General features: G+C 53.7%; 4 protein-coding genes across 4 annotated transcripts; 3 read left to right on the top strand and 1 right to left on the bottom strand.

Moving 5' to 3' along the window:
* Window positions 1-1,797: 1,797 nt before the first annotated feature.
* On the top strand, window positions 1,798-4,273 carry GCG54_00003460 (Nuc-1 negative regulatory protein preg; the record flags this gene model as incomplete). Its single annotated transcript, XM_045403533.1, has 4 exons — window positions 1,798-2,495; window positions 2,619-3,139; window positions 3,527-4,154; window positions 4,210-4,273. The coding sequence occupies 4 exons, from the start codon at window positions 1,798-1,800 to the stop codon at window positions 4,271-4,273; spliced, it is 1,911 nt and encodes a 636-aa protein (XP_045259721.1).
* A 752-nt stretch (window positions 4,274-5,025) lies between these two features.
* Window positions 5,026-5,501, top strand: GCG54_00003459 (uncharacterized protein; the record flags this gene model as incomplete). Its single annotated transcript, XM_045403532.1, has 2 exons — window positions 5,026-5,172; window positions 5,325-5,501. The coding sequence occupies 2 exons, from the start codon at window positions 5,026-5,028 to the stop codon at window positions 5,499-5,501; spliced, it is 324 nt and encodes a 107-aa protein (XP_045259720.1).
* A 3,842-nt stretch (window positions 5,502-9,343) lies between these two features.
* On the top strand, window positions 9,344-10,349 carry GCG54_00003458 (Protein transport protein bet1; the record flags this gene model as incomplete). Its single annotated transcript, XM_045403531.1, has 4 exons — window positions 9,344-9,354; window positions 9,647-9,865; window positions 9,944-10,037; window positions 10,143-10,349. 4 exons carry the CDS (start codon window positions 9,344-9,346, stop codon window positions 10,347-10,349), a joined length of 531 nt encoding a protein of 176 aa, XP_045259719.1.
* Window positions 10,350-11,165: 816 nt separating this feature from the next.
* On the bottom strand, window positions 11,166-12,443 carry GCG54_00003457 (uncharacterized protein; the record flags this gene model as incomplete). The annotated part of the gene is made up of 2 exons (XM_045403530.1): window positions 11,166-12,329; window positions 12,408-12,443. 2 exons carry the CDS (start codon window positions 12,441-12,443, stop codon window positions 11,166-11,168), a joined length of 1,200 nt encoding a protein of 399 aa, XP_045259718.1.
* Between the last annotated feature and the right edge of the window lie 5,743 nt (window positions 12,444-18,186).

The following is an 18,186-nucleotide window of genomic DNA, read 5'->3' as shown; positions in this document are numbered from 1 at the left end:
CATGAGAAGCAGCGCTGGAGCGGGGCATTCCACAGCATGTCGGACGTTGTGTGGCTAGTCTCATTGAAACAACCTGGCCTGGACGTTATCAGGGTTCCGTCATCGTGAGAAAAGAGAAACATCGAGCCTCTGTGTCACTGTACAGCGCGTGAGCAATATGCTACTGCGTACAAGCCGTTCACTTGAGCGGGCAGACGTGTTGGCCGCCGCTAAAGTAAGGTCAAGCAGATTGAGAGTAGGTAAAGGTAACTTGGTTCCCATCGTGTCACCCGAGGCGGCGCATCGCGGTATTCAGCCAAAAGCACCGTGATATCTGACGCAAGATAACTGACAACTGACGACTTCACAGTGACTTTGGGACCAGGGCCTCCGTGACAGCGGCAAGCAAAGCTGGGGCATCGGAGATCAGCAGCAGGGGTGTACATGATAAGGAGAGAGCGCGAAAAAATCGCAGCGGCAGCTGCCGGCACGTTGTGTCGGTGAGGGTTCCCATACGTGCAGTCGGGTCTATGGACCTTACCCCAGGGCAGATACGAAGAGGAAGAAGTTTAATCCAGAGAGATTCTCCTACGTGGAACCCTATGTCAATGCAGATGGACGTATAATGGAATACACAGTGTTGTTGTATTAGTACCTTATGGAGGGTAACTTGACTGGCATCTTGTTATTGGCATCTTGTTATTGTGCACAAGGTACAGAACACTAGGGAGGAAGGCGAGAAGAAAAGGGCAAAGAAGATTGAGCCTCCCAAACGGCGCGTCCGGCTCCAGACCAGGCATCGCAAGCAGCCAGAACCTTGTCAGCACCTGGCCGGGAGGCTGTAGAAGGGTTGCACCGCTGGCCTAAAAGCGACTTTAGCGGCGTCTCTCGGTGTCCAGAACCAGAAGGGCGGCCCACCATCAGGGCCTCAGTGCAAAAATGGTACAATCAGCGGCTCCCAAAAATTAGAGAAAAAATCCTCATGGGTGTCTTTTACCTCAATTGTCCCCTCCCCCTTCACCCCTCTTCCATGCTGCATGGCGCAGATAAGTACTGCGAAGTAGGTACTACCTTAGGTACCTACCCAAGGCAGCGAATACCACTGGCACTACTGGCACGTTTTGCGTGTCCAGGTGTCAAATCCCCCCCACCAAACCCACCACAGACAACTGGTCGGCACCAGAGGCGTCAATGGAAGTCTTGGCTCCGGTGCCGAGACCGCAGAAAATCAGATTCGCGCGTCCTCCTCCTCCTCCTCCTCCACACATGGCATGCCAATCCCACTGACTGACGGCGGCCAGTCCAGTTTCCCGATATTTGGGGCCTTGCCTCACTGTTCCGCTGGTACCTTGCCTGTTACTGCTGGTGCCGAATGCCGTCTACACTTAAGGGACCTTAGCTGCCTTTGACGGTCTGAACCATTCACGCGATTCAATCCAGTGCATCCGCGGAACCTGGATCTGGAACCCAAAGAACCACCAAACCACGTACCTTTGCAGGTCGACAAGCGGCGAATACCAAGCGTCGACCACTTACTAAACCATCCCAGTTCCATGTGGGCAAACGATGCCCCCCTCGTCCCGATTTTTCGACGTGTGGTAATCTGATCTTGGCTTTGACAATCTGCAAATCTGAGCCGACCCCAGCCAAACCTATCCAACCCAGCCCGTTAGACTATCAACCTAACCTTACCTACATTGCCTTCCTACCACTGCCGAACACACCTTCTCGGCCTGCCTCCTCAGTATCCATCGACTGGCGATTACGGCTGTCGACCCTCGCCCGCCCGCTTCTTCGACCCACGATGCGCCCGGGACCATGTTGACAACATCTCCCATCGTGGCCAGCTCCGCCAATGCGTCGCCCAGCAGCTTTCATTATGCCCCTACGCGCTCCTCCCCGCACTCGTCTCCTGCCCGGCTTTCGGCCCCTTTGCCGCGGCGGCACTCTGCATCCAGATCCTCCCCGTCCACCTCAATGACCTCACCCTCCCAACCACGCCCACGACAATATGTAGCTGTCGATGCCGGCACTCAATACTCTCCCATGGAGTCTCCGAATCACCAGCCCCAGGCACACCCGACAGAAGGTGTCGCCGATGCCCCGCGCACCTCAGTGCCCGCTACGCCTGCCGAACCCCCACCAGCGCCGCGTCCTCAACCGATAGACCCTTCCGCGCCTCTGCCGCGACCTCAACCTCAGCCGACAACGCAAACGCAGACTGTCGTGCCTCCTGCCGTACGGCAGTCATCAGTCACCATCGCCTCACCTGGCAAGCGACGGAACTCCCAAGACCCCGCCATCGCGCAAGCGAGCGCATCCGGCGCCGGCGAATCTTTGAGTGCGGCTAAGCGCCCCAAGCCAACAGCTGGGCCGGCCAAGGTACTGCCACAGCGGTACGAGCTGTGCGGTGTCGAGGATATGGTTGTTTTGATATCACACATGCTGTCTGAACTCATCGAGACCAATGACGCCCTGGCTCTTCGCTCTGGCAGCCTGACTCGGTTCCATTCGAGGTAAGCAAAAAAAAAAAAAAAAAAAAAAAAAAAAGGNAAAAAAAAAAAAAAAAAAAAAAAAAAAAAAAAAAGGCGCTTCGCACGCTTTTGATATCTCTGTATGCTTACTGATATGTTGCGCAGGACGACACCGAGCATTTCTGTCCTTGACTACCTGAACAGACTAGCCAAACACGCGACACTGACACCGCCGCTGCTGCTGTCCATGGTCTACTACATTGACCGACTATGTGCCTTATATCCAGAATTCACCATCAACACGCTCACTGTACATCGCTTCCTGATAACGGCGGCCACTGTCGCGGCCAAAGGCTTATCGGACTTGTTCTGGAACAACACTACATATGCGCGAGTGGGAGGCGTTAGGGTCGCCGAACTCAAGCTGCTGGAACTAGAGTTTCTGTACAGGGTAGACTGGAAGATCGTGCCAAACCCAGAAGTACTCGTCGCATACTATCGGGGCCTAGTTGAACGCTGCCCCGGCTATGCTCTGCAGGACGAGGATGCGGTCGTCGAGGATGAAGGCTCTGACGAGGTTGACGACGAGGAGGGGTCAACCGAAATTTCAGACGGCGGCGGTGACGACAGTGGGGACTCGCCCGATGATGAGAGTCCTGCGAAGTCGCCGCCGCCTGACGCAGCAGGTGCGGCATCATAAGCTGCTCACGGGATGTCGGGGGTTTTGATCTACAACATGAGGCGTGATTTTCTTTGATTGTTCCTTTAAAAAGGGGTGGGCATCGCTGCTGCCCTTAGAGGCATGGCAAAGTGGCGTTTGGACAGGCGGTATCATTTTAACGCTCAATGAGTGATAGCGGTAATGAAATACCACACTTTTCTGATTTCATATGAGAATGCTTGCGGCGTGTAGAATTCTTCAGGTTGTGCATGGGACTGCTTTCCCATGGTATTTCTTAAAATGTTCCCCGTGTCTTAGCCACAAATCCGATGCCGCCATCGGTTGTTCATCTAGGTGCTCATTTCTGTGCTGCGTTAAGCTGTAAATCTGCCGGACTAATCCCGCATCCGAGGCTGGGTCCCCCAGAACCTCCCCTCCCACAACCTCCGTCTCCTTCAATCGGCGTCATCACCCAGGCCACCGAATCCGACGACTGAACGGGTGCAGAGAAATTGGAAAACCATGCGCGCGACATCGTTCCTGTCGGCGCTCTTCGCAGCGACCCTCGCCGCCGCAGCTGAGGCGCGCCTCGCCAAGATCTACGTCGAGCCAGTCTCCCTCGCCGCGAGCAAGTCGCCCTCCTTCCTCGCCGAGGTCGAATACGACGCAAAGCAACCCGCCGAGGCGACCGTCTCGTCTTTCGAGTTTCCCGAGCTGCCCGAGGACGGCGCGAAGCTCGTGCGTGTAGGCGTCTACGATACCGCGACGAAGCAATGGACGTCCTCCGTGTCGGTGGCCTCGACGGAGAACTTTGCCAAGGGGTACCAGCCCAACATCCTCCTGAGCGTGGACGCTGACGGCAACGTGGTTGGAGCGGGCTTGAAGGGCGTTAGGATCGATGCGGGCGCGACGAGGGACTTCGGGCCGCAGGCTGTTGTTCGGGTTGCGGGACAGGGCAAGACACCGGAGCTGAATAAGCCGGTTGTGCTGAGTCCTGAGGGGAGGAAGGTCGTCCAAGAGGAGAAGACCCTCTTCCAAAAGTATACCATTCTTCACAATCGGGTGTTCTCGAGCTTGAGGCTAACGTCGGCACAGGTACTGGTGGTTGATTGCGATCGTTGTCCTCATGACGGTCACGGGCGGCGGAGATGGGAAATAGACGACGATATAGAAGATGGCAGCATTGATGAATACCCATTAATTGATGTTTTACTACTGCATTAGACCGCGAGGTCTGTTCACGCGAAGCTGTGCTTAGGTGGCCCGGCGGTGTTCTCACCCGATTCGAATCCGTAACTTCCCTTCTGTCACTGTAAAACTGGCTGACTTGACGCATCGGCGGGTGCAGAAGAAATCCTTCGTCCTGAGTCTAGCGGTGTACTCTTATTGGGAACCTTGACTCAAAGCCCAGGCTACAGAGACTTGCGTGCACTAAAGATGGGGATGTCTACAAGTCCAATTGCCAAGGGTTGGACAGGAAATAGAGCTTTAATCCTGTCTGATCCCGCACCTCATATCGATCGCTCAGCCTGGAGCCTTTAGTTGACAGCCTACCGCAAGCCTTCTATCGCCTTCCGTCTTCACCACAGCTCTGACAGGTACTGACACGGCACGTGTGGTGTGGCTTTTGTGGCGCTAATCCTGCCCGGGACTAGCGCCGTTGCTAAGAGACATGCAAACCACTGCTAAAAGCTGGGACCTGCTGGGGAAGGTACGATCGAATTGATAAAATCCGCCGCCTACCTTGCCTTGACCTACGCAGCTTCACCTCCACTTTCCATCTACACCCACGCTATCCCACCCGATTCTTTCCACAACCGCAACACTTACGATAGCTCAACGGCAATCGCCTTTTCGTCGCCTAAGCTTTAATTAACAATCTTCCCTCTCTGAACCTTTCAATCAAACACAATGGCCGCCGAGAACACCGTCACCGACCCTACCACCGAGCTCGAGAACAAGGGCAAGGGCAAGGCCGTCGCCAGCGAGGAGCCCGTCGAGCAGAGCGAGGCCATGGACGAGGATGATGACTCTAGCGAAGAGGAGGAGGCTAACGAGGTACTTACTTCCCAATTCTGCCCCTCGGTGTTTGCGCGCAAGCTAACGTTAAAAAAAACAGACCGCTGAGCCTGGTAAGAGGACTACACGTCGCCTACAGCGCAAGACTTTCTCCACGACCACGACTAACGATTGGATTAACAGTTGACGAGGACGATGGTATGGACGAGATCGACCTGAACAACATTGTTGAGGGTGGTCGCCGCACCCGTGGCCGTGTCATCGACTTCGCCAAGGCTGCCGAGGAGAACCCTGCCGACGACGAGGACGATGAGGAGGACGATGACTTCCAGGCGCCTGCCGACGATTCCAAGATGGAGGAGGACTAAGCGATTCCTCGCCACGCCTCGACTCGTCTTGCTTGCAGCCACCAACACACAAGGTGGCACGGTTACGGTTATGGAAACGAACAGCACATCAGAAAACGGAATGGGGGGTTATACAAAAGTTTTACGTGGGCTTAAGGGTTGCTCGCTTTTGATGACGGCGTGTCCGGTGATTGGACACATGCAGCAGGCAACGGTGGATGGATATTGCCCGTTTGGACGGCGTTTAGAGACGAGTTGGTCTGCTGTCTGGCCCGCCCGGGGACCTTAGGTGGGATGGAATGTCTCTTATCCTACCTACGCTGCTCTGCCCGTGGGCGTCAATACCCCGACCATGAGTGCTATGGAAACGAATACATGCAAAACGCTGAACGGCCCTGTGCGAAGTAGACGTGATCAGATCAACAGTGGCTAGTAGCTAATGCTGGTGCGAAGGAGGGCCAGCGTCATGCAGGTCCCGGCAGCCGTCCCTCGCAGCAGGTTTTCCATTAGCTGTTCGACGGGGATCTATCCACATGAAAACTGCCAGCTCGATCGCTGTGTCATGCATAAAGCGGCCTAAATCCGATCGAGGGACCAGCACTGCCTTGGCAAATGGCAAGTACGTAGTCGCGTAGCTTTCCTTTCTGTAAATAATTCTGCAAGGCACCGCATAGCAGACAGGACGAACCAATTCATCCTTCGCAGGTCGAGTTCGGCACAGCTGATGCGACCGAGCATTAAGACGCTTTTCTAAGCTCTAGGGTCGTTGGCAGGACCCGACGAAACGCGGTGCGGCCACTGACTGCGCTAGAACCACCTCAAAGTGCTGGACGAGTGCTGCTAGTAGGCAGCGGAGGAAAGCTGGCTTGTGTCAGACGGCATGCAATTTAGGGGACTTTACCACAGACGGCGAGGGGCACTGGTTCAAGGAACCCGCCCGCCGCTTGCACGTTCTGGCCCTTCCGCCATCGTTTTTTAGGTTATTGTCACTGCTTTCGATTGGACAACGGGACGACACGTACAATACAATCCTTGAAAGTTTGTTAGCGCGGTACTTGGGCGTTCGGTTCTGCGAAAGGGAGGCCAATTGTATTGCGTATAATAAGGAGTGAAGCCCTACGAGGTATCGAAGCCCCTACTTAGCGTTAATATAGCTGTATATAAAAAACAGGATCTAGCTACCTAAAAATAGCTCTACTAATATAGCTTAATATCTAATAAAGCCCCCCTATTGCTCTATAACCTTCTTTAGCTTACTAAGTATTAAGTATACTAACTTTAGTAGGTAATCTACTAGAATAGTAGCCTAAGCTGCTAGTATTACTTCCTATAATACTTTACTAGTTAGCCTTATAAGGTATTAGTAATTAATCTAGTGCTTTATCTATAACTAAATATATTTAATAAGGTTTAAGTCAGAAGATCAAGTAGGCTACTTAATAAAATAAGTAATACTAAAGTTCTCTTATATCTAAGCCTTTATAGTAGTAGCATTATAGCATAAGGTATTATCCTACTAAATAATAAATATATTAGTAAACTCCTAAAAAGACTTAAAGACTAGTAGTATATAGTAAATATATATAGCTAAAGTTATAATCCCCTACTTCTTATTCTAGATAATACCTAAGCCCTTATAGCTACCTATAAAGTAGTCCTAGAATATCTAGCTATAAGGCCTAGCCTATACCTTAGAGAAGGTATAATAATCCTCACTAAGTAGTAGAGTAATAAACTTCCTTATAGTAGCTATACTATTATACTAGGTCTTATCAGAGAAGATCTAATGCTCCTAGTTAGTAGGCATAAGGTAGCCCTAGCAAAAAGCAAATTCAAAGCATAATTAATAGTTTTTTTCAGGTAAAAAGATAGAGATAGGTTATAATACTTAATAAGCTCTAAGATTAATAAGGGCAAAGCATAAGGCAGAGGCTGAATAGGCTATAAAGGCTAGGATATATTTACTAAATTATAGCTAAGGTATAGTCCTATTATAAGGTAACTAAGCTAAGAACTCTCTTAGTAAATCCTTCTATAAGGTCCTAATAATAGCATAGTAGCCACAGTTAGTATACTAAGGCTTAATATTACGCTATAGAGCGTATTACACTTACTATATTATTAACCCTATAGTAGTAGCAATCTCTTAAATACTAAAGCTAGCAAAAAGGGAAAGAGAGTGAATAATAACATATTAATTATATATAATAAGAGGGCTATTAATAATAGAGAGTAGTAAGCTTAGCAATATAGCAATCTTATTAGTTAAAATAGTGCTAGCTAGGAGGGATAGTTAAGAAGGAGAGGTAGGGCATAAAATAGCCTTATTATTAGTTAGGTTATACTCTAAGATGCTAGTATTAGGGTATAAGTTAAAGAAGTTAGTTATCTCTATTTTAGTGCTAAAATCTTAGAAAAAAGATCGCTTAAATAAAGAGGGTATATATACTTAGCTGTTTAACTTAGGTAAGAAGGTGAAGGGCCTTAGTAGCTATAATAAGGCACTCAAAGGCCTCATTATTATTATTATCAATAATAATAGGTCGCTAATATATACTTATGCCTAAAGCCTTAAGTTTACCCTTAGTAATAAGAGATTAACAGGCTGAGGCTAGCGAGAGGCGCTTAGAGGGGCTAGAGGTACTAATCTCAACAGCATTATTATCACTCTTAATATCAACCTTAAAGCCTACAATATAGTTGTTAAGATTAGTATTAAGGTCTTTAAGAAGGGCAGAGTAAGCATTATTAATATTAATAGATAGGCTAGGCGTCAGTAAGGCTAGCTGAAGGCTAACTATATAGCATAGCACCTCCTAGGGTAATTTTCAGGCTATCTTAAGGAGTAAGATAAAGTCAAAGTAGGTAAGTAGGTAGAGTAGTTAGTAAGGGCAAAAAGTAGTAAAAAAAATAGTATTTTTAAGCGTTTAATACTATCTTAATAAAATAATAAAAAATTAGACTCTTTTAAAATAGAAAAAAAGGGAGGAGTGATTATAATGCTACTAGGCAGTTACTATAGTAAGCTAATAGAAAAATTTGCTATAGAAGGGTAGTTTTTTTAATGTAGAGATCGTAGAGATTATGAGGGTAGTAGTAATAGTAAGAGGAAAAAAGTGCCTATAGGAGGCTAGTAGAGGCAGGAGGGGCTAAAAAGACGCTAACCTAGCCTAATCAGGCCTAGTGGCAGCTAAGCGTCAAGGTAGAGGGTGTAACAAACTTTCAAGGATCATATTATACAAGAGCCTGGAAAGCACTTACCTTTTGCCTCCGAGAACAGGACCTCTTGGAGCAGGACAAATAGGTTCGCATCCAAATTGACCACCTTACACGCTTTCTCCTTTCTCCGTTCCCACGAGGGCCTCTTACAACTGAACATACTTGAGCTACGCATCTCCTTCGTCGATCTCGACTCCACGACCCGGGCCATCTCTCGTCATATTTCCCCTTTCCCACACATTAGCTTGCCTTTTTCAACAGGGGTGTTGACGGATCAAGAGGAAAGCCAAAGACGTCAGTGGACAGGACTGCCGCTACGGAAGCCTTGCCAAATAAAATTAAAGATCTCCCAGCCGTCATAAACATACCCCGGCACGCACCGAAGCGACGACCCAGGCTGACCGGGCCATTCTACCTAGCAACAACCAGCCTATTTTTCTTCGACGATTGGAAGACGGGGGGAAAGAACTTCTTGAATTTTTCCCCTTCCCTGACATAAGACACCCCTTTTGGCATTCCGCCTAGAGACAACCCGCGATCCGAACGACGGCGCCCGGATTTCCGTGTTGCGCGCGCGACACATAGGTTTCCAGTAGCTTAGGGGTCCTCTGGACACGCCGCGACAAGGCGACGGTTCAGACACCATGGCTTCAAGGTTAGTACCCAACGGCTGGTACATCTGCGCCCCTTGCTTCGTACCCTGGCATCACGAGCTTGCGCATACATCTCGAGGTCATCTCTTCTGCTTCGGAATCGTCCTGGCGGCTGTCATGTTTCGAGTCCGTCAGCCAGAGCGTTGCGGATGAGACATTGGCGCCTCCCCCCACCACGTCCTCTAGAACGCCAGACGAGCATGTCACGATGCGATTGCGAAGACCGCCATGGATCACCTACAGCACGAAAGAACATCAATCGAGCATCTGCTAATGTTCATGCGTGAATAACAGATTCGGCGCGTCCTCGCTCCACCAGCGCGACTCCCGCAGCGCCTTGTTCGAGGGATACACCGGCGACAACGCAAGGAGGCCAGTCAGCGCCTCGCCATCGCGCCTTGGCGGGTATGGCTATGGCTACGCCGGCGGCAGCGCCTCCCCCGCGCCCACGGGGAGCCACCTCGGCGTCGACAACGGCACCCGGGGGTTCCGCCCGGCGACGCCCAACTCGAGGTACGCTCGCTCCATCGCCAATTGCATGACGGCGGACGCTCCGGATGTGGGAACGACTTGCTGATGGGTGTTCATTAGGGGTCAATACAGCGATGCAGTACTCAACGAGCTCGAGAGTCAGAACGACGAGCAGGTGGAGGGGATCATGGGCAAGGTCAAGATGCTGAAGAGTGTACGTAACACCCTGGCGACAGCCTGCCACCGGCGCGTCGTGAATCACAGACCGCAAGACAGTGAACCGGCAGATGCGAGACCAGTCGCTGACGAGACACTTTAGATGACGGTAGCCATCGGCGACGAGATCCGCGAATCCTCTGCCCTTGCCGAGAAGATGAACGACACCTTCGACTCGACCCGGCTGCGCCTTCGTGGCACCATGAACCGCATGCTGGTCATGGCTCAGCGCACCGGCGTGGGCTGGAAGGTCTGGCTCGGCTTCTTCGCTGCTGTCTGCTTCCTCTTCATGTACGTGTGGCTGTTCTAAACTTCAAAGAGTTGGGAATACCACACCCCCCCCTTATGGGTCACGATGTCAGGGCTCGACAAAGGCCAATGAGTTGACCTAAAAAATGGCATGCTCGGAGACGAAGTTACGGCAAGCGGGAGGAGTCTGGCAAGAGAGACGATCAGACTACAATCCTGGTCCGCAAGAGCACAGGAAATGGCGTCTTTTGTCGCGAGGTTGTGCTTGATCTTGCATGGCCCAGGGTCGGCCGCGATTGATTGATCTTGCATCGCTCGGCGTTACTAGGAGTACTTCATTCATAGGCTGTCTTACATCTCAACCTGTTTGTATTCATCACAGGCACGCAAAGATTGGAAATTGCGAGCAAGAGCGATGCATTTGAATCACTGACGGTGAGAGACGCGACGAAGAGAAGAAGCCCCCCCCCCACAACGGCAGGCCTTTTGTGTCTTGCATGTGTCTACGTTTGAAAGGACGGAAAACGAAACGAAGGAGTCTGTTGCCTTTGGCCAGTATAATAAACACTTTTTGTAATAACGGGGTATACCGCCTAATGCTACCACCTTTTTCTTTTCCCCGCCCCTCGATGGAGTAGGTTCGTTTTGTTTTTCCGACTTTGTAACTGATACATTACTATGTCCCCTCCATCCCCGTGATAGGCTCGTGAAGAAAGAGGGGGATGTCTATAAGAGAATGTGCGCTTCTTGCCCCGTTCGCCTCGTCGTTCGCCGCCATCCGTGATGTGAAGTGCTTCGTTGTGCTTCACAGGGTATCTATCGTTCATGAATCTGTTCTATCCGTCCGCCTCCCCCAGCCTGCAATGTAGGAACGCATCTAACGCCTCTGGGCCCTCACGTTGGGACTGCTATGCAACATGCTGCTGTCCATCATGCTGCTGTCCGCAGACAGCAGCCCGCTCAGGTCCATGCTGCTCCTGGGCCCACGCTCCCTCGTCGGGCTCAGCGGCGCCCTCAATGGCGCGGCGACCCTCGGCGCGAAGCTGATGTCCCCGTCGTCTTCCTCCTCGTCGCTGCTGGCCCCGCCGCGTCCGTCGTCGCTGCTGCTGCTCAGGTTCACCTCGGAATCGGTCTGCTCGTACACGCCGCTGAGCTCGCCCGCCTCGGGGATGTCGTCGTCCAGGTCCGCGTCCATGTCCATGCCCATGCCCATGTTGTCCTCGTCGCCGGCCGCCAGGAGGTCTTCCTCGTCGAGCATGCGGCCCCCGCCCTCGGCCTCGAGCTCCTCCTCGCCGCCGTAGATGTCCTCGCCATCCGCGTCACCGCGGGCCATGGCTTGCCGGTACGCATCGTCCGCCATGCGCATGCGCGCCTCCACGAGGTCCTCCCGTCTTTCCTCCTCGTCTTCGTCCCCGCCGCCGGCGCCGGGGCCCTGCGTGGTATCGTCGTCATCATCCTCCTCAGACACCTCCTCAACGCTGCTTGTCATTCCGCTAAGACCATCCTCGTCAGAGTCCTCCCCGCCGTCGAAGCCGAAACTGCCGTCCGCGTCGGGGATCTCGTCATCCAAGTCGCGCGGCTCCTCGTCGCCGTCGGGGACGTCGGCGTCCAGGTCCGGACCGAGGTCATCCCCGCCGTCCTCAAGCACATCCTGCCCCGCGCCGCCGGCCTCGGCGAGCTCCTGCACGAGCGCCTCGCGGCGCATGGCCTCGGCATGCTCCTTCTGCTCCTTCTCCTCCTCGCGCATCTGGTGCAGCGTCTTGGGGATGCCGGGGGGTTTGAGCCAGCCGCTGCCAAAGTTGCGCACGTTCAGCCGGCGCCGGTCCATGTACTGCTCGTCGGCGCGTAGGCGCGCGAGGGCGGAGCGCTCGATGAGAAGCTGGCCCGCGCGGCGGGATGATGAGCCATGTTGTTGTGCTTGCTGCTGCTGCTGCTGCTGCTGCTGTTGTTGTTGGGTTTGCTCGCCCGACTGTTCGTGGGCTTCGAGGAGGGCGGCCTGGGCCAGAGGGTTGCGGGAGGAGGTGTACCAGATGGAATGCGACTGTTTTGGTTGTTCCCGCGTTAGAAGACGTCACGATGGCGGGGTACACTTTGGAAGCTTGGGAGAGGGAGAGCTTACATCTCGAGGTGTCAGGTCGGGTAGGAGGCCGAACATGATGGAGACTTTTCTGAACGGCGGGAGGGCGGTCGAAGTGTAGGTGGGTTGGATTCGCCAAGGTTCGTCAACGTCGTTGTGTGCGGGTATCACGCATGGCCAGGTGCTATTGAAAAACGAGTTCTCTTCCCTATTGCGTAGCTATACCTAGCTGCAGGCGCGCCAGAGTGGTTGCGAGAGTAAACATTTGACAGAGTACGTACTGGCAGCAGCGACGGGGGTTAGGGGACCTACCCCACACTCGCAGACGCGCCGCGCCTAGCGCGCTTGATCCCTGTCGCAAGAGTTCACGATGCTTCACTGTGGGCGGCAGAAAATGTGGTCACCTACGTATTCATTCAACGACATCCCGTCTCGTCACACGCGGTCTTCACGATATCTCAACGCGCACGACGAGGTGTGTGTGGCACAAGCCTGGGGAAACTCATGTGTCCCCGCCCCTCCCACGACAGCTGCCAGCAGACAACACAGTCGGACAAAAGGGTGCATCGGCCGTCGCCCACCGCCAAATTGCTCTCGTCTCAATTTCTGGCCGAGGCGTCGAGGCTGTCTGCTCTGCCCTGGCCTGAATGCCAGGTTTCACTGAGAGTGAGGTGTCCGTGGTTACCCACGGCGCCTACGTCTCCTTGGGTTCCAATATTTCTAGTTTTTGTGAGGTAACAAAAACAAGGGTCCGGCACCGCTGCCGCCTGGCTCCCGCCTCCCGCCACGGCCCACGAATGCTGCGTTTCTCTCGCATTCTCGACTCATCCGCAGCGGACGGGGAAATGAGGACCAAACCCTCCCTCGCACCCCGCGACGGACGCTCTGATGTGTCTCTTCGGGAAAAGTCGGAACCATCGCTGACATCGGAGCTATTGGCATTGGTTGTGTGTGCTCTGGTGGAGGTTTCAAATGCCATATTTCCGCAAAGTGGGATTTTTCCCCCCTTCCTTGCGCGGCCATGGGCTGACTCGAGTGGACACTTTTTTTTTCTGCCGCCTTTTTGCTCTCGCTCCGATGTCCCTGCATCACTGTGGCCGCTCCGATATAGGGCGGTCTGAGAAACCGCAGTCCAAGACCGCTCCGCCAGGGGTTGCATCCGCCCGGCCCTAGTTGGGAGGAACCACCGAGCCGACTTCGGCGGGGCTCTGCTAGCGCTATGGAAATGGCAGAGGCATGCTATGCAGGACATAGGTCCGCTTCCGTTGTCGTACTCCACAAAGCGGTGCGGAATTCGTTCAAAGAAAGCCGTTGCCAGAAAAGACGCAGCTATTTCTAATTGCAATTGATCAAGTTGCTGGCCTGACAGTAGCCGGTGACACAGTCTAGGCATGGGGCTAAATAGGCTCAGTCTGACCATCTTGTGTGCCAGCATTTAACGCTTTGTTGATTCGCCCGTGCTGTCATGCCCAAATAATTCGCCAGGGGCGCTGCAGACCAGCACCAGGACTTAGGCAGTGAATCCGAGCCTTTGTCATACCTCGAGGCCGGAGTTGGAGGGTGGCCTCGAGAGGGCATAGGTGATCAGCCGCTCCCAGTATATTGGGCACAGTTACATATGCGTCCATCCAGATCCAGGATGCTAACACGTGCTTGCTGTGAGGGATGATTTGGGAAACCCTAATTGTCTCTCCGAGTTCAAAATTCATCAGGGTCGGAAACTGCCTTTCCGGGTGCGCGTTCTGACAGGCATTCGGCTTATGCACCTCGACAGCATCTGTGACGTAGGAACTGCGCGGCGCCCAGGCGGTTCATCACCGAGGCGTGAGTCTCTCGTCTGGCAGCTGTGCTGTCCATGCCTGTGCCTCTCGTCTTCGGCAGGCTAAGCGTTTGATTCCCTGGGACGAGAAAGGCCCCTCTCCTCTCCTCTCCTCCCCTCCAGCTCCAATAGCCAAGAGCGAGAAACGTCTGTGCGTGGACGCCAGCAGGGGTCACACCAGCAGGGAGCTGTGAGATCTCGAACGCCTCCGGCCGGCGGGGTTGCATTTAGCATGGGTGAGACTAGGGGCTGCCTAGCTTCTCTGTAGCTCAGATGCAGATGCAACAAGTCGCCGTCGTGGTTGGGCCGAGATAAGACGGTTGAAGATGCGGCTACCATTGTGATTGGCCGACTTCTCCAATTTCACGTTGTCGATTTTTTGACAGCAACCCTTTTTACTCTGGGCGACAACATCTCTCAATGCTGCACTGCAGTCTGGTCACGCGCCAACTTCGTTTCCTTGCGCTGGATGTGCCGGACGACGGCGAGACTTGTTGCCTTATCCGTATGTTTGCGGCCAAGGAATACGTTCCATCCATCCATCTCATCTTACTACAGCAAGCCTTCCCTTCGTGCTGCCCGTGACGCATGTGCTCGGTGCTGCCCGCCATTGGCCAGCCTTCCCATTGAACCCGTATTGTTTGCATTTGTGGTGCATCTCGTCGGGAATCTCGCTCTTCTGGGCCACGCGCAACGCTGCTTGTCTGACGAGCAGCGCAGGCTTGTCTCTGTCAGAGACTTTGTCCGTACACTCCTGCCACTACCCATGATTGATTACGCCTCCGGCGCTTTCGAGAAATGTGAGAGGTTGCGCTGCTGACCGATCCCCTGGTCTCCCGTCGGCCTCTGCCGCCGCCCAGCCATCGACACCACCAACTTCCGTAGATCGGAGGGGGTGATGGGCAGAGGATAAACACCATCGATTCTAATTCGCGCTTGATCTTCGGAGTGAACTCGGTTCTTGTCGTTCCATGACGCAACAGACTGAGATTATCGGACGTTGCTTGGGGCCTTGAGCCTGCTGCCGCCACCACCGCCAAACGGCGTATGCACAACCGCGAGAGATGGATTGAAGGACCCTAGCACACACTAGACAAAGCCTTCGGCACCAACGCGCCCCCCAGCAGCAGTAGCATGTGCAAGCGCACTTGTAGCTGAACGATGTTGTACACCATCACCCCGTATCCCCAAACTCCATCCCCCAAATCACCCGCATCGGTGCTGGATTCGCCCTGGTTCGCTAATAAGGGTCCGGGTCCAATTTCTTGGGGGGTTACTGCGGCCTGTCAGGGGCCCCCAAGCGGAGGCGACATCGGCCAAGGCCTCTTTGAAATGCATCCAGGTGATTGGCTGATGCCGAAAGCTTGCTCGTCGATGACATTAACCTTTCAGCTATTCAGTTTCGCAAGATGCAGAGGTCAACTGGGTGACCCCTGCTTTGCCTGCATGTGGTGTGTGGGGTGCATCTCTGTCGCTGGATTTGGCCGAAGCGCTGGGTTTCTCTCCTGAATTTCTCTTACACCAAGCTATTGTCGCAAACAACACTTGACTGGAAGACAGCTCGCTAGGGACAACCAAACGAAGGTTATCAGGCAATGGCTCTGCCGCCGGGGAAGAACGCGAGAGGCTGGCTAAATCGGCAGACCCTTGGCATGCGTAGTCAAAAGCCAAGTTGCTGGCGGTCGCGAAGAGAATTGTGCCAATTGTACGCAGTTTGAAAGTCGTCTGTAGAGGACGGTGGGAACGAGCTGGGCGTTGGTTGTCTCGACCTCTTCAGTATCAGCCCACGGGAAATCTTAGCCACTGCCAAAACACGCGGTCTGAATTATTCCTCGTGTCGACGGCTGAAATGGCAGACAAGGCGGTCTAGCTGATTTACCGCTAGCTCGACCTGTCAAGTCGTCGTACCAAGCCGCCGGCGGCCCGCGGGTAAACGAAGACCAGGGAAAGAAAACGGCATACCCGCCCATGAAAGACCCTAGCGAGCGGCTGTGAGAATTGCTAGCAAGTGACGGATCTTTTCTTGCTGATCTGAATTGGCAACGTCTCCGTTGGTCACGGAGTCTTGGAGGGCAGGCGGCGATGTAAGGAGCCCAAATGGCTCCCGAAAGATGCTATGTGCCGAGTTTAGCGCACAGCGCTGGTGCGGGCGACGTCGCAAACCGAAGCAGAAGCAGAAGAAACCACTGTCGTCCTAGGGGCTGGCTGTGGATCGGGCATTATTTCAAGACGAGTCTTGCAACATCAACCTGGCGGGATTGGGCGCGTTGCAAACAACATCCATGTTCCCCCAGACGAGGCGGCCAGGTAATACGTCAGGAAGTCAGTGTTATGCTGGTGTTATGCCTCGTGGTTGCGGTTAGGCCCCGTGTCGTTCAACTGATGAGAAAAATGGGAGTAATAGAATATGGGGCCAAGCGCTGCGAGACTGGTAGCACGGCGTGAGGGAACCTCAAACGGTCAGGGTTGGACCCCGCAGAGCAACATTGGCACGTCCGTTGTGGTGGATGAGCCAGTTGTGGTTGAGGAGGTTGTTGCGGCGCCTGGGGACACAAATTACCGAGACGTGTTGTCTATGGAGGCGTCTGGGGACTAAGGTTTTCGGAAATCGTGTACTGTTGGAGAGGAGAGCATCGACAGAGAGGGCAAGACATGGCGAGGATGGTAAGTCGAATCGAACGAGTGGATATTGTCAGCCAAATGATGATGGGTGAGTCGACGTGGAGGAAAGTCGATCGAGGTTGACGTGGCCAGAGATGAGCAGAATGCATGCTGAATGGTGGTGCACCGGTATGTGTGGTGTCGTTCCGTTCCTAGCCATCCGCGGCAAGAGTCTGAACCTTTGAGAAGGAGGGAAGCAAGAGCATCCCGGCGTGCAGGTTGTTGCTGCGTTCAATACGGCGGTACGTGTGCTGCGTCCAGACGTAGTAGGGCATCTGCGGGATGATGGGCAGAGGTGTGATGCTTGCTCCTGGCCGCTCAGCAGATCAGTGACGGTGGTGTCGTGTCGATGAAGAGCGCCTCCCAGCCGATGTGCGCTGTTTTCTGGCATGTGGTTAACAGCAGTGTCCTCCTCCTTCCTCAGCGCTGCACTGCGCCGAACAGCACCATGGAGGGGCAAATCGTGCGCTGGACGGTCCACTTCCAGGCCGTCCTCGCCATGGACAGGCCACTCGAGAGGGAGCAATTCCAAGGTTCATTGCAGGGTGGCAGTCCAGCAGCCCTGGATTGTCTGGGCAGTCCATGGCAGACAGGGAAAGCTAGCAAGGTAGCATGGGCGAAAATGGCAACATCAGAGGCAGGGGAGCGAAGAGAGGTGGAACAGCCCACTGAAGAGACATGGACCGAAAAACGGAGCATTGAAGATGGAAGCGACGCAGCCACCGACCGGAGGCGGGGCGGAGAGGAAGAGTCAGAGATGCTGTTTGGACCCCACCAATGAGAGACGATGCTGTTGGATTGAGCCCATGGCTGATTGGCCGTCCCCGTCCCCACCGACACGGCAGTCTGGAGGAGAGTGAATCAGAGAAAGACCGACTCGCCCGAGTGGGAGGAACAGCACCACAGCAGCTGCAGCGCACAGACGTCAAGCGCCGTCCACGGAGCCTTACCCAGTGTATACGTACCACCCTTCAGTCCCCCTCCCCCCATCCCATCCCGTCCCATCTCTGTCGCTTTCGCAGCATTCTGCAGAAGATACGTACCGTTTCCGTCCCACCCACGCACGCTGCAAACAACCCCCACTGCCCACCATTTCGGCCCCTCTTGCCAGTATCCAGCGAAAACGAAAGCCGCAGCATATCTACACCGGCACAATCAGTACCTAAGGTAGTGTAGAAAGCATGAGCCTTTGCTGGCTCCATCTTCCGTCTCGTCTCGTCTGCACCGCAAATTAGGAGGGGATGAGGCATATGGACACTTCAGGAGGCGGACGTTCCGTTGCACTACGCCTCTAGAGTCCTCTCAGTATACTTGCAGCAGCGGACCAGTTCGGTTTGCATT

Source organism: Colletotrichum gloeosporioides, assembly GCF_011800055.1.
Source record: "Colletotrichum gloeosporioides strain Lc1 chromosome Unknown consensus_74, whole genome shotgun sequence".
NCBI classification, from domain to species: Eukaryota; Fungi; Ascomycota; class Sordariomycetes; order Glomerellales; family Glomerellaceae; genus Colletotrichum; species Colletotrichum gloeosporioides.
Note: the sequence above shows the minus strand (reverse complement) of the source record. Positions and strands in the feature narration are given on the sequence as shown.